This window comes from Polypterus senegalus, chromosome 8, assembly GCF_016835505.1.
Source record: "Polypterus senegalus isolate Bchr_013 chromosome 8, ASM1683550v1, whole genome shotgun sequence".
In the NCBI taxonomy this organism is placed as follows: Eukaryota; Metazoa; Chordata; class Cladistia; order Polypteriformes; family Polypteridae; genus Polypterus; species Polypterus senegalus.
The window spans coordinates 86027120-86041707 of NC_053161.1; the positions used below are offsets into that span (position 1 = coordinate 86027120).

The 14588-nt window shown below is 34.2% G+C and overlaps 1 protein-coding gene across 3 annotated transcripts in view; it reads right to left on the bottom strand.

Annotated features, from left to right (window-relative positions):
- Positions 1–14588, bottom strand: part of slc35b4 (solute carrier family 35 member B4) — a 43268-nt gene that overhangs the window by 21373 nt on the left and 7307 nt on the right. For all 3 annotated transcript variants that reach the window (XM_039761368.1, XM_039761367.1, XM_039761366.1), the window contains exons 4-7: positions 8430–8479; positions 6680–6761; positions 1324–1384; positions 961–1070 (exon numbers count right to left, since the gene is read on the bottom strand). In XM_039761368.1, the coding sequence (XP_039617302.1) occupies positions 961–1070; positions 1324–1384; positions 6680–6761; positions 8430–8479 (303 nt within the window). The remainder of the gene's footprint in view (positions 1–960; positions 1071–1323; positions 1385–6679; positions 6762–8429; positions 8480–14588) is intronic.

Consider the following 14588-nt stretch of genomic DNA (forward strand, 5'->3'; position numbering starts at 1 on the left):
TTTATACCAGCTCAAGGAATGTTTTTCTTCTTCCTCTCTAAAACCAAAATGCAGTTTCAGAATATGTCATTGGAATAAATAGCTTTTCGGGCAGTGCATGGTCCTTTCTCTACAACTACTTGCACAAACAACAATTACATTTCACAGTCTGTTTGTTTTTATTTAAAAAGCTGGCTAAAACTTTTCATACAATATCTGAAGTGAAATTCAAAACAAATACACTGACCATCTGTTCCAAATGCTATGAAAATATTTTTGCCAAGTTTTACAACCAAATGATTTATTAAAAAGGCAAACAGTGTGGCACAGTGGTTAACTCTGTCACTGACATTGTGTGACCCTGAGCAAGTTACTTAACCTGTCTTTGCTCTAATCGGAAAAAGAAATGTAACCAATTATATCTCAAAAGTTGTAAGTCGCTTTGGATAAAGGTGTCGGCCAAATAAATGTAAAATGTCAAAAAAAATGTCATAAAAAAATCATAGGCAGCATTCTAAGGATAAATATGCAGTAATATTTCCAATGGTCTTTTTATTTCTTTTACACTACCGGTCAAACGTTTTAGAAAACCTCAGTTTTTCTTAAAATTTAATCAGATGAAATGCAGTGAATGACCTAAAATGGTGAAAAGGTAAGCAGTAAACTGCCAGAGTACTGAAAAAAGAAAATATCAGAATATTACAAACTGGCCTCCTTCAGGGAACAACTAATGGGTTACAACATACAGATGTTCTGCAGCAGTTAAGTAAATTAAGCCTTACAAATTACTACACCCTCTGAAGTACTACATTATTCCAGTCAAAATGGCAAGAAATTGGCAATTAGGAAATGTAACAAAACCTTGAAAAATATGTCCGAGATTTGAGATATTAACATTACTTCAGACTGCCCAATATCTGTCTTATATTCATAAAGCTTATAATTTAACATTGGTCATCTATTATAGTTCATATGTCTTACATTGTAAAATAATGCTTCCTTGGAATGCTTTCCATATTTTTTATATAATGTTTCCTGAAAGATTCCCATTCTTGCAGAGAGGAGTAGAGCAAATGTCAGCATAGCAATGCCTGTAAGTCAGAATGGCAATTGTTATATTTGAACCCATATTAACTACTGTAAAATACTCTAATGATGAAACAAAAAATAAAGCATCACTTAAATCCATATTAGGTTATATAAATTAAAAATTCCAATACAAAATTTGAAATAATAAAATATGAGATTACACAAGAAACATAAAAAACCAAAACAAAATTAAAATATGTATTTTTCTTAAAAAAAAAAAAAGTAGGCTAAAAAAAGCTATGGATAATATCTTACCAACCAACCAATGTAGGAAAGACCAGAAACCAGCTTCTTTACTGGATTCTGAAGAAGAGGCCTGAATTAAAAACAAACAAACAAAAAAAATTATATACATTACAATGTAAATCATTTTCATTCAAAAAGCTTTCAAAGCTGGTATACTCCTTGGTCATTAAAACTATATTATATGCCAGTAAACCTATATAATTATATTTCACCGAGATAGCTATTGTGTAAAGCAGGCATCATAATCTGAAAGATAAAGACAATGTGTCTCTTCTGGATGTCTGCACTTGTTGTCAAACAATATATAGGTTTCTGCATCACAGCACAAGAATCTATAATCGAGACATGAGAAGGTAAAAGTGGGTATCAATAGAAAATGAGTCTGGGTGGGACATGCTACACATTATTTCAATAATATAGCATCAATATAATGCTGTCCTATTTTTTTTTCCTGATGACTACAAGCTTTGAGCTTATTTGCTATATATTGAAAAAATATCTGTATTAAAAAGTACAAAAAAACCCTTTTTTTTTATTTAATATTCAAAAAGATAATAATATATAGGTTCCAAATGAAAAATGCACACCTCTACACAATCTAGTCAATGGTAGGTATAAAAACCATTTGCCCCGCTGCAGAGATTGTTATGAAAAATGCTCTGTGCACCTTAAAGTCAAGCGTTTGGGTTTATTTTGGTTTTCACAATGTAACAATGAAGAAATGCCTTAATATAAAGGATTCTAATCATTGTCATAATACAAATTAGGACTTGGTCTTTCCAACTTGTATTGACAGGAATACTTGACTATGACTTTTTACATTTTGTATAAATAAGCAAAGAGAAATTAGAGGAGCAAGAAACTAAACCTAAATTTGTTTGCATCCACCTGTTGCGTCCAAGATTAAAAAATACGTCCAGAGGTCTTAAAATGACTCATTTTAAAGAAAATTAATAGCTTTCATTAGACGTAAAGCAAAACAAAAGTAATTGTATGTAGTTTTTGGACCACCAATTAAATGAGAAAAACGAAGGTCAAATCAAAACCAAAATCTGAAGTTCAATAAACAAAGCTACAAGAACCTAACATTAAGCTTATTACTTTATCCTTCTAATACTTGAATTTGCTCTTTTGTTTAGCAGATTCAAAGAGAAAAAAACAGATTGTAAGCATTTTATAATGTGACATCATGCACAACACCCACGTGACCAGCAACAAATGCTATAAATGACAAAAATTGTACAGTATTTATTTTTAAAGCTTCAAAATAAACCAACAAATGACTTCTTATGAAAACCCAGTACTAGAAAAGCAAGGGCCTCCAATGAGGCCTCCTTTAAACAAGTTAATTCTTTTCTGCATACTATGAAATCTATATTAAATACACTCAATTTTAAGATGTACCCACATATAATCTGAAATGCCCCCTATTGTGATTGCCATGTTTGTTTGTATGTCTGCATAAAACAACTCGGCTCCTGTTAATTGAAACCTGATGCAAAACAGTAAAATTTATTAGTACAATTTTCAAATCAATTAACTGAGTCAAACACATCTGAATGTTGCATCATGTTTTTAACTGCATTATTTCATAAGTATGATTTATTTATTTCAGAAATGTATTTTTTCATTGCATCTGATACTGTTCTTAACCCAGCCTCCATTTTGTAGTCGGTCCCAAGCTCAGATAAAACTGGAGGGCTGGCGTTAATAAAGGCATCCAGCTGTGAAAATCATGCTGAAACCTATAAAAGAAGCGGGACAAGATGAAGAGGAAGACAAAGTTGTGCATGTGCTTTTCATTTCTAGGGACAAGCAGAAAGAGATGCAGACAGGATGTTGTGGCCACTACAGAAATAGAAATCTATATACAACGTATGGCTCTTAATATTTTGTAGTGGTACTGCAAACACGTGTTCTTCTGTATGTGATTACATAGAGGGCCAAGCTTCAACATGTGTTTAGCAGTATGTACAGATAATCAAGAACCATAAAACTGGCAAAATGTAATTATAAATTATAACAAAAAAAAGCACCTCAAAGTCTGCACAAATTAAAAGTGACTCTGATTTTCAAGGGGTGCCGCATTTTTCTCTACTATGGCAGCATTGAGTGAAAAGTGGAAAACAACTCTGTGCATGTCACCTGTCTATCACAAAGCATACAGGATACACATCCACACTGTTCCACATCGAGCCAACTTATTGTTCAATTCCTCAAAATATCTGAAATGTGTATGTGCAAAGGAAGATCAATCAGTTAAATACATAATTTATGTACTTTGGCAATTCTGATATTTCAACAATACTTAGAGAAGGCTGAAGGCATTATTACTCATAACTTTATATATTAGCCAATTTATTGTTGTAATATTTTGTTTCTGTTCATTTTAATATAACAATAAAATAATGTTTTATTGTTATCTTTATTTCTTTTATCTTTGTTTTGAAGTTATGATTCTGATATTCTAGCATCCATAAGTGTTAATGAAAGCATATTCAGTTAACTTGATATAAAAATAAATTAGACATAGACTGAAAAAATTAATTAGACTTTGAACAATTACAGAGGCAACCATTACAATGCCTCCCTCTTTAAAAATAAAAATTCTATAAAGACAGTTCAGTGACCATGTCCGACTTTGCCTCTGAACCATGACCCCCCAAAAGATACCACTCCATCACTGCCAACCAGACATAGTTAAAAAATTAAGTTAATGTACAGATATAGCAGGGCTCCATTATTTGTAATCAATTTCAGTGTACTTTTGTTTTCCAGCATGTTTAAACAAATTTGTGTCTTTATGTAGACTCAATATGTAACTGGAATTTTGTAAAGTATGAATTTGGAATTAAAATGTGAGCTTGTCAAAGTGCTCTAAGACTACCCTCAGTGAAGAATGAAGCACAAAAATAAACTGAATTGATTTGAACTAAACTGAACTTTACTAGGCTGTGGTAGTCAATGCAGTAATTGAAATTGTGAAAACTGTTTTTACAGACACTTGGTATCACAGACTTAATAGACAACAATACTAATGATTTTTTCATTGAAATATTAACAGGCTTTTTATTTTGCCATATCTTATTACCAGCTTCCTGTAAAATAATACACATATAGAATATCTGAACAGTGATTCAGGATTTTAGGACTGGTATCCCGAACGGTTATCTTTGTATTTGAATAGCTATGTTTCCAAAATATTCAGTCATTTTTTATTTATTTATTTATTTTTTTTGCCATATTTCAGGGTAGATTATCCCATATTTTCTTTATACAGTATATACAACCCCAATTCCAAAAAAGTTCTCATAAACCCATATTTTATTTACAGTATGGGAGTGCATTACTGCCTATGGAATTGGCAGCTTGCACATCTGTAAAGGCACCATCAACACTGAAAGGTATATACAGCTTTTAGAGCAACATATGCTCCCATCCAGACAATGTCTTTTTCAAGAAAGGCCTTGCATATTTCAGCAAGACAATTCTAAACCACATATCAAATCTATTACAACAGCATAGCTTCTTAGTAGAAGAGTCTGGGTGCTGAACTGGCCAACCTGCAGTCCAGACCTTTCAATTGGTGCATCAAGAAATGAAAAATACAACAAAGAAGACAGAGGACTGTTGAGCAGCTGGAATCCTATAATCAGACAAGAATGGGACAATATTCCTCTTCCAAAAGTCCAGCAACTGTTCTCCTCAGTTCCCAGACGTTTATGGACTGTTGTTAAAAGAAGGGATGCTACAAAGTGGCAAACAAGCTGCCAATTCAAAATGACCTTATTCTTTACTTAAAATGTTACATTTTCCCATTTTAAACATTAGATAAGTTTTCTATGTTCTATTGTGAATAAAATATGGGTTTATGAGATGTGCTAATCATTGCATTCTGTTTTTATTTACACTTTACATAGTGTCACAATATTTTTAGAATTGGGGTTGTAGTTTACTACTCCTTTGATTTTTTTTTTTTTTACAATCTTTGCGAGTTTCAGTTTATGCAATAGACAATTTATGTTTTCCCCCATAAGTAAGTATTCCCAATGTTAATGGTTTCAATGCCGAGATGTGTGTAAAACTGGATCAATCCCAGGTAGCAAAGATACCTGTGAGAAACCTTATCAAAAATTAGGTGATGTAGAAAGTAGTGCCCCTAAGGGATCAGAGCTGGGGACAATACTCTTTTTAACATATATTAACAATCTGGATATGAATATAAATAACAAGCTGGTTAAGTTAGCAGATGATACCAAACTAAGTGGAATTTAAGATAATCCAAAATTAGCTAAATCATTATCATGCATCTCAGACAGAATACAGATTTGTAATGTAAATAAGCAAGTAAAAATGTTAGATTTGAATACACAATTAGATGTTTAAAACTTTAAAGTACACATTATAAGAATGATTCAGGGGTCATAGTGAGCACAACATTACCAGATACTGTATAATATGCATTAGGAAGACTAACAGCATATTAGGTTATATACCATGATGTGTACAGTACAAGTCAAAGGAGGTTATTCTTAAATTATACAATACACTACTGAGAAATCATTTAGATCAATGTGCATAATTTTGATCTTCAGGCTTCAAAAAAGACATTGTGACACTGAGAAAAGTGCAGTGAAGAGTAACTAGGCTAATTCCCGGACTGCAAGGTATGAGCTACATGGAAAGATTGAAGCAATTGAACCTTTAAGCATATTGACTTTAAGAGGTGACATGACTGGTGTTTAAAATTATGAATGGAGTCAGTAGAGTGGATCCAAGCTGCTACCTTCTTCAAAAAGAACAGAAGGACACAGATAAAAAATTGTTAAATATAAAAAAAAGCTATAAAGTTTTCCTTCACACAGAGAAATGGCGATGAATGGAATAAATTACAAAGTACTAGAGAGCAAGACTTTAAGGTCATTCAAAACTCAAAAAATTAGGTGAATAGCATTAGTGAGCTTTGCTGGACTAAATGGCCTATTCTTGTCAAAACAGTTCTAATGTTGTAATGTTCAAAAAAAAAAAAAAAAAAAACTTCAAGAAGAAAAATATATTAAAAATGTTAACTGAAGTGATGCTAAAAAGAAATAAAATTAAATATTTAAACCATTTATTTTTTAATGAAAGTTTAATTGTATTGTAATCTAGTGCAATTTAAGTACCACCACCTCTTACAGGAAATGGCTTCCTAACATTTTAAGAAGGAGACATGTTGGCTGCTTTTCAGGACACTTATTCAATAGTTGTGTCTTATAAAAATCAGCTGCACATATTCTAGGTTATTATTTTGTTTCTAAGTTGCATTATTTACATAACTCAAGTTAAGTATTCCTGGTAAAATGCTAAAAATATGACTACTCACCACTTGTTTGGCAGACATTAGAGTACAAATAAAAATCCCCAATGACACAAGTGCTATGGAAACATACTTTGAAACAGTGTATCTGTTAAGAATCAAAAAAAAGTTTTCAACTGTGAACTTCATCAAACAATGTATTCTATTTTTATTTCTATATGCAAAACAATTGCTTGGGCAAATTAGCAAGTAGTTTACATCTAAAGAATATGACAGGACATAAGCAAAACATTCTTACATTCCGTCTAGATACAACATTTACATTTAAGCTTTTCCCAGATATTTTTAACTTTTCCATACTGTATAGATATTTTTCTGTAATTTACCCATAAACCAAAAATACCGAAACTCAAAATAAATAAATAGCACAACAAAATTTCTACAGTTCTTAATAATGTCTAAATAATGTCAAATGTTATTTAAAGTCAGCTATACATACAAGTAAACTTACTTAACTGCTCTAACTAAGGTTTGTTAACTTTGCAATTATAATTCAAATGTAAAAAAATCATTAAAATCAAAACACAAAATTGCAATGTACTTCCCTCCTGGTATTCTTGAAATAAATAACATATTCTCAAATCCACTTAATTTATTTCATCGTTGCAGTGGGACTGTAAACTATTCATTCAACACTGGGCACAAAGCATAGTAAGGCAGAGGACAGAAGCATGTCAATCACAAACACAGGCCAATCTGAAATCTACAAACACAGGCCAATCTCCAACTTGCATGTCTTTGGGAAGATAGAAGCAAAACATCTGTGATAAAAACTGCTTCACCAAAAATTACATTTTTACTTGTATTTAAGAAAAAAAATTGAATCAATTTATTGAACTTATCAAAATCTTTCAACAATAAAACATGTTTAAATATTAAACAGTTAATACAAAAATTAGCTTGCAATTCTCATAATTTCCTTTGATTCTGAATCTTAAATAAGCACATTTAAAAAATAAGCACACTCACATCTCTCTAAAATCATAATTATCCTCAAGAAAAGGAGGTTGGGAGCATATGATGATTACAGCGCATTGCCACACACATCACACAATGAACCACCCAAACTGGGACCCGAGTGCAGCCGTGGAATGGGCAACACCTCAGCACACCACACTGGAACAGTGTGACGTTTTTCACAGTGGCTGGAGTGCCAATTGTGCCACCAACCCCCAAGGTTTCCCTGCAAGTTGGAGGACCTGCTTGCAGGGCTGAATTCAGGATAACGTCATACCCAGGATGAAGCAATTGCAGGTTAAGGGTCTTACTGAAGGGCCCAAAGGAGTGGAGTCACTTATGGCATTTACGGGATTTGAACCAGCAACCTTTTGTTTGCCAGCGCAGATCTCTAGCCTCAGAGCCACCATTCCGCCCATCCTCAAGATAATGTAGCTAATAATAAAATTGAAATAGTAATGAAAACAAATCATTTGTAAAGTAAAAAGACAATGCCCAGAGCTTCCAGAATGTAAACTACTAACTTCTTGTACTATCAGAATGTACTTTGGTGTATATTGTGTACAACAATTCAAATATGTAAGATATCACAAAGTAATGCTTAATAATTTACTCACTAATCTTTCACGTGAAAATATATATATCTCCATGACTGATGAAATAACGTTGACATAAAAAATACAAAAATTAACAGTTACAATTTCTTATTAGATTTTCCATCTGCAGGAAAGGGCTATTTTCAAAGCAAATAATTACAATTAATCAAAATACATTGCAAGCGTAAAAAGTATTTACTGACCTTTTCTTTAATATAATGATTCCAAGAATCATATTTGCAATCAGTGATCCCTGCAAAAATAAATAAATAAATAATGTATGAATCACTGAAATAAATGTTATTAAAATAATTACAAACTCTTAAAGAGTGCGCATCCAGACAAAATTTGTTACCAACCATTCTACAAAGAAAGTTCAGTTGTGAAATAAGGAAATCATGCAGTGAAGAACAGCTGGCTAAATAACAGCAACACGAAATCTTTCATTCAAATGCTTACTCAGCATCATCATTGTCATCTTCACACTTTCTTTGACGAGGGTTGCACTAGCATCCTGATGAGCCCGCAAACTCACCAGGCCTCCCTATCATCAACAACTTTCTTCAGATCTTTCAAACAACGTGCTTCGTGAATGCATAATCTCACTACATGCATGCTACTCAAGTCGGATTTGCACCCTGCATACATTTAAAAAAAATAAAATAAATAAATAAAAATATTAGCTAATCATAATGAGACTATTTATGAGTACCACTGCCAAATATATTATTATCCACGTGGCTAATTTGATGTCCCAGTTAAATGCATACTCAATTCTCTATGCGATGGCAAAGCCACTTCCCCTCCTACTTCCCAGTTCAGAAATCACAAGACCCGAAACAAAAAAAGATGTGCAAGTTGTGTGGACACCAACATGCCAAGTTCAAAAAATGAAATCTGTGAGCACGATATATTTTTTTTAATGTACTGCTAGTTTGTAGCCATTTGTTGTATTTTGTCTGTTGCTATCTAACTGTGTCTTTTGTTGCCTGAGAGTGGCACAGTGTTTAACACTGTTGCCTAACAGCTTAGGCAACATTTTCGGCCACAATAATCAGTCCAGCATAGTTCACAGATGTTTCCCCAGCCCCCTGAGACACTTAAAAGCATACTGCACCATTATAATTCACCCAAAAACTAGTTCAGTTCTTCCTTGACTTTAATGTATTTTGCCATATTTGGCAAAGCTCCCAAATATTTCGGTGATTTTGCTGAAATTACAGCGAAGCAAACGCAGTAGGGTTCACCCATCACTAATCATAAAACTGTCAACTCTTCACTAATCCATTCTTTACTCCTATGATCATCCCTACCCTCATTCCAGAGAAAGACCTCAAGGAACCTGAACTGCACAGTCCCAAATTCATAAAGTAAATGTAGACAGGACTGGTAAATACCCAACAACCCTACAAGCATCTGTACACAGAAAAAGAATTTGTCCACAGTTCCATGTCCAGGAAAGAATCCATTTTGGTTCTCCTTATTCTCAGGTTTAATTATTAGATGAAAAGCTGAAAAATACAATTGCTCAACAACTATAATTCCACCATCTTGCTTAGGCCTGGGTAAAAATATCAATTTTCAGATTGTTATTTTTCATTTAAATGATTCAAGATCAGTTCTCAAAGTCTCAAGATCAATCTTGTGAATCTCTATCCTGCTCGATTACTATATGTAGATTTTTGCTTAACTTAATTTTTCACATTCAATCCAGTAGATGTTGCTAATGCGCCTGTTAAGGCTTTTTACAGAAAAAGCACTTTACTATGTAATTTGCGCCTTCGACACTTAAATCAGACATGTGGACTGCCTATGGCTTCAAATGGTGCGTTGGTAAAGAACAACTGAATAAAAGCCAAGCCATATGTAAGTTGTACAGCTCAGAAATTCTTGTAAGAGAACAAATTTGAGAAATCATTTATCCCGACATAACCCATAAATGTAATCTTAGTCGACATCCAAACAAGTACAGCCTAAACAATCCATAACAGAGATGGTGGGTAGCTCCAAGCTTCCATTTAATTCACCTTGTGCCCAAAAAATAACAGAATCTATAGCAGTGTTCAACTGACAATATATGAAACCCTACACTGTTGTTGAACACAAGGGCTTTCCACAAATGATAGATTTTTGAACTGTGTTATACTACACCAACCAGAAAGCAAACCAGTGAAGTTATTGTACCTAGGCTTTATGAAGATCTTTAGCAAAGCATCACCATTTCTCTAACTTGCAACAGCTGAACATACAGGGCAACAAATTCCTATGTGACAATCACATCTCACTAAATAAAAAATGACTATGTTACAAACAAGCGTGCTGCATGCCAGTCACAGCCAGAACAACATCGCTGCTTATACAGTATGCAGAGCTGTTCAGATAACTGGCTATTCCAAAAACCTTTCTAGAATTTCCAATGAATGTTTCGTTTCATGACCGCATCAGTCACAAGTTTCTCAGTGGCAAGTCCAGTAAACATTGTGTCTCTTTAAGCATGTGGCTAGCTGTACTGCTACAGTGGAAAAAGTTTGCAATGCGCCTCACCTGGCCAAGCAAGTAGGCTATTGTAAGTTTGATACCAAAGCGAGCGTGTACACAAAGTAGTAAATGCGAGTATCTCCATAAACTGCACCATATAGATCATACTAGCAGAATACCCGCACTTCGCAGCAGAGAAGTAGTGTGTTAAAGAAGTTATGAAAAAGAAAAGGAAAAATTTTAAAAATAACGTAACATGATTGTTAATGTAATTGTTTTGTCATTGATATGAGTGTTGTTGTCATATCTATATATCCTGTATATATCTATATATATCTATATATATCTATCTATATATATATATATATAGCAAAATACACGCGCTTGGCAGCGGAGAAGTAAAAAGAAAAGGAAACATTTTAATAATAACATAACATGATTGGGGCGGCACGGTGGCGCAGTGGTAGCGCTGCTGCCTCGCAGTTAGGAGACCCGGGTTCGCTTCCGGTCCTCCCTGCGTGGAGTTTGCATGTTCTCCCCGTGTCTGCGTGGGTTTCCTCCGGGCGCTCCGGTTTCCTCCCATTATCCAAAGACATGCAGGTCAGGTGGATTGGTGATTCTAAATTGGTCCTAGTGTGTGTTTGTGTGTGTTCTGCGGTGGGTTGGCACCCTGCCCAGGATTGGTTCCTGCCTTGTGGATGGATGGATGGATAACATGATTGACAACGTAATTGTTTTGTCATTGTCATGAGTGTTGCTGGCAAATACATTGATTTTCTGAATATATATAGTCGGCGTCAGAATATACAGTATAAAGTCAAAACTTTAATATATAAAGTCATTCCCGAATATATAAAGTCAAAACTTGAATATATAAAGTCAGCGTCGGTATATATAAAGTCAGCGCTGGAATATATAAAGTGAAAACTTGAATATATAAAGTCAAAACCTGAATATATAAAGTCATCGCTGGAATATATAAAGTCAAAACCTGAATATATAAAGTCTAGTTAGATTTAGTCATCATTGCATAACTATTTCTTTACCATAGAAATTTAAAGACTAAATTCAACTTCCATTCCTACCAAAGATATTTCTGGGGACTAAATAGAATCTACTTATATCCAAATTCGCTATTGAGCCATCGCCTGCCTGAATAAGCCACCCTCGCTTCGCTCTTACTTTTTTACGTTCATTTAATCATGGCTAGTGGAGGAAAATTTATAAAATGGAAGGAGGATTACACTGAGTATGGCTTTACCAAAACAATTATTGATGGCAAATCGATTATTCATAAAGATTCAATTGGTGATCTGTTTTTCTTTGTTAACCTCATATTTTTTCATACTTCTTCTCAAACCAATTGGGTGCGTGGGTAAAATGAATCGGGAAACGCTGATCAATGTAATCGGTGTACCAGGAAATCATGCATTGACAGAAGTTCCCCTTTGCTTGGAATTGAAAGTGTGATTAAATGCATTATTTTTTTAACGCGATATGGAGCACATGCATCGAAGCTTCTCAGCTGTGCTTGTGCTAAGAAAAGGAAACATTTTAAAAATAACGTAACACAATTGTCAATGTAACCTTTTGTAAGTAGTGCCTGGAGGATTCAGTGTGGAGAAACTCTACAGACAGCGTGTGTATTAACTTGTGGATTTTTCTGTGAGTATTTGGTAGCAGCGTCACAAAGTCACTTCTGTAAGACTGCGTCAGCTGCGGAGCTCAGCTCAGAGTGAAATGAGGTGAATGGGAGGGGAGATGATGACGTGACTCCCTCACCCGACTTAATTGTCAAACTCCACAAACACAGTCTCTCGGAATTTGCATAAGCACAGCCCTTTACCTGCAATTTTAACTTAGTTACAAAGTGATCAAAACTCTCCTTTATATCCTGCGTCCTCTCATTAAACTTGTATCCCGCATTACCCGTGGGCATGACAAACGCCAGCGGCAGCGTGTCTATGAACTTAATTTAAAGTTTAGGTTTACACCATGCTTTGTTTCCGAAGTAGCAGCACTCATGAATATGGTTGTATATGTAACTCGCTCGCTTCTTATTGTTTCGCTGCCTTCTCAATTATATAATGCATGTTTTCTTCAGCGCTTTTTGGAGCGCTTCCTGGTTTTCTACGTACTGCATTGACAGTCAGTTCACGTGATTACGTGGGAGGCGTGATGATGTCACACGAAACTCCGCCCCCCCATGGCTTTCGAGCTCAACTTAATTACAGTATATGGAGAAATATACCTTCCAGTTATGACCATTACGCGTAGAATTTTGAAATGAAACCTGCCCAACTTTTGTAAGGAAGCTGTAAGGAATGAGCCTGCCATTTTTCAGCCTTCTACTTACACGCGAAGTTGGAGAATTAGTGATGAGTGAGTGAGTGAGTGAGTGAGTGAGTCAGTCACTCAGTGAGGGCTTTGCCTTTTATTAGTATAGATTAGTGGCACTGTCAGCAACGATGATGTTTCTTTTTTTTTTTTTTATGTTCCATTCATTCAATGCTGCTGTCAACAAGCATCAACTCTAGATCATCATTTTAAAATGCTTCCTTTTTGTCTGAGGAGGAAGTATAAAGACACATTTTTGAAAATGATTAATGTGACTGCTTCACATGAGCAACTGAAAATATGAGTCACTTGTAGAGTTATACAAAGACACAAGTCTACCCGCTGAATCTTTAACTTCGACTAATTCAAGACTATTTTAAATGTCCAACAGGGGAATAAATTTAGCTAAAAATGATTTTTTATAATATTATTTGCAAGATGATACAGATGTTTTATAAAGTAGATGCCATTGCATTGTATCAAAACAAGGAGCCCCCAAAAAAATAATATGTTGGGACTCTGATGTGGCAATACATATGTTACTTAAATTATGGTGAATTCTGAAGGAGTGCAGTGCTGTGATAGTTTTAAAAAACATAACAGTTCAGATAAAGTGGTGTAAACATGAATAACTCACTGACATTTTCACCCTTACATTCTTATATAGCTGTGCTCTTTGGAGACCATAAATGTGGCTTTACTAAATATTAAGAGTGCTAACTAGTAAGACCTTTAGCATTAATGATCTTATCAGTGATAGGAAAATAGACTTTATTCTACTGAGTGAAAAATGGCTCAATGGTGACAGCGCAATAGGTATTAATTGAAGCAGCACCTCCGAATCACAATTTTGTTCATTCTATTTGCCAAGGTAAAAAAGGCAGCAGTTTAGCAAATATTTTCTCAAACCATCCAAGCTGTAAAGATGCCAGTTTTAGTACTTTAATGTCTTTCAACTATCTTGCTGTTGTTATTCAAGTGTTTCAGTCTCTCATATTGATCATTTAAACACTTGCAAAATATAAGGCATCTTTGTATTGTGGAATTCTCACTTATCTATATTTATTAATTATTACAGGCTCCTAATTTTAAGCAATTTCAATTTTCACATGGATAAGTAGTGTGACCCTAAAGCAAAATTTAAGAACTTACTGCACTCATTTGATCTTAGCCAGCATGTCATCCAATGTACATATAAGGTAGGACACACACTGCATTTAGTAATTTCAAAAAATTTCAAAATAGACGTCAGGCATATTGTGAATATTGGTACATCCGACCATTTTTGCATTATACTGTATTTGATTTAGAAATACCGGTAACTAGAACTAAAGAGAAGCATATGGAAAATGTTATTTTGAGTCATCAGCTTCCTGTAGGTTTATTAATATTCTAAATAATCAGTCCAAATGCAGTGTTTGTCCTAACAGTAGCGAAAAACGCAATAAATAAGGTGGAAAATCTGAATACCAAGGTGACAGTTGCAGCTGACAGAATGGTCCCCTGAAAAACACCTTGCAAGACTTATAGTGTCTGAACTAATATAA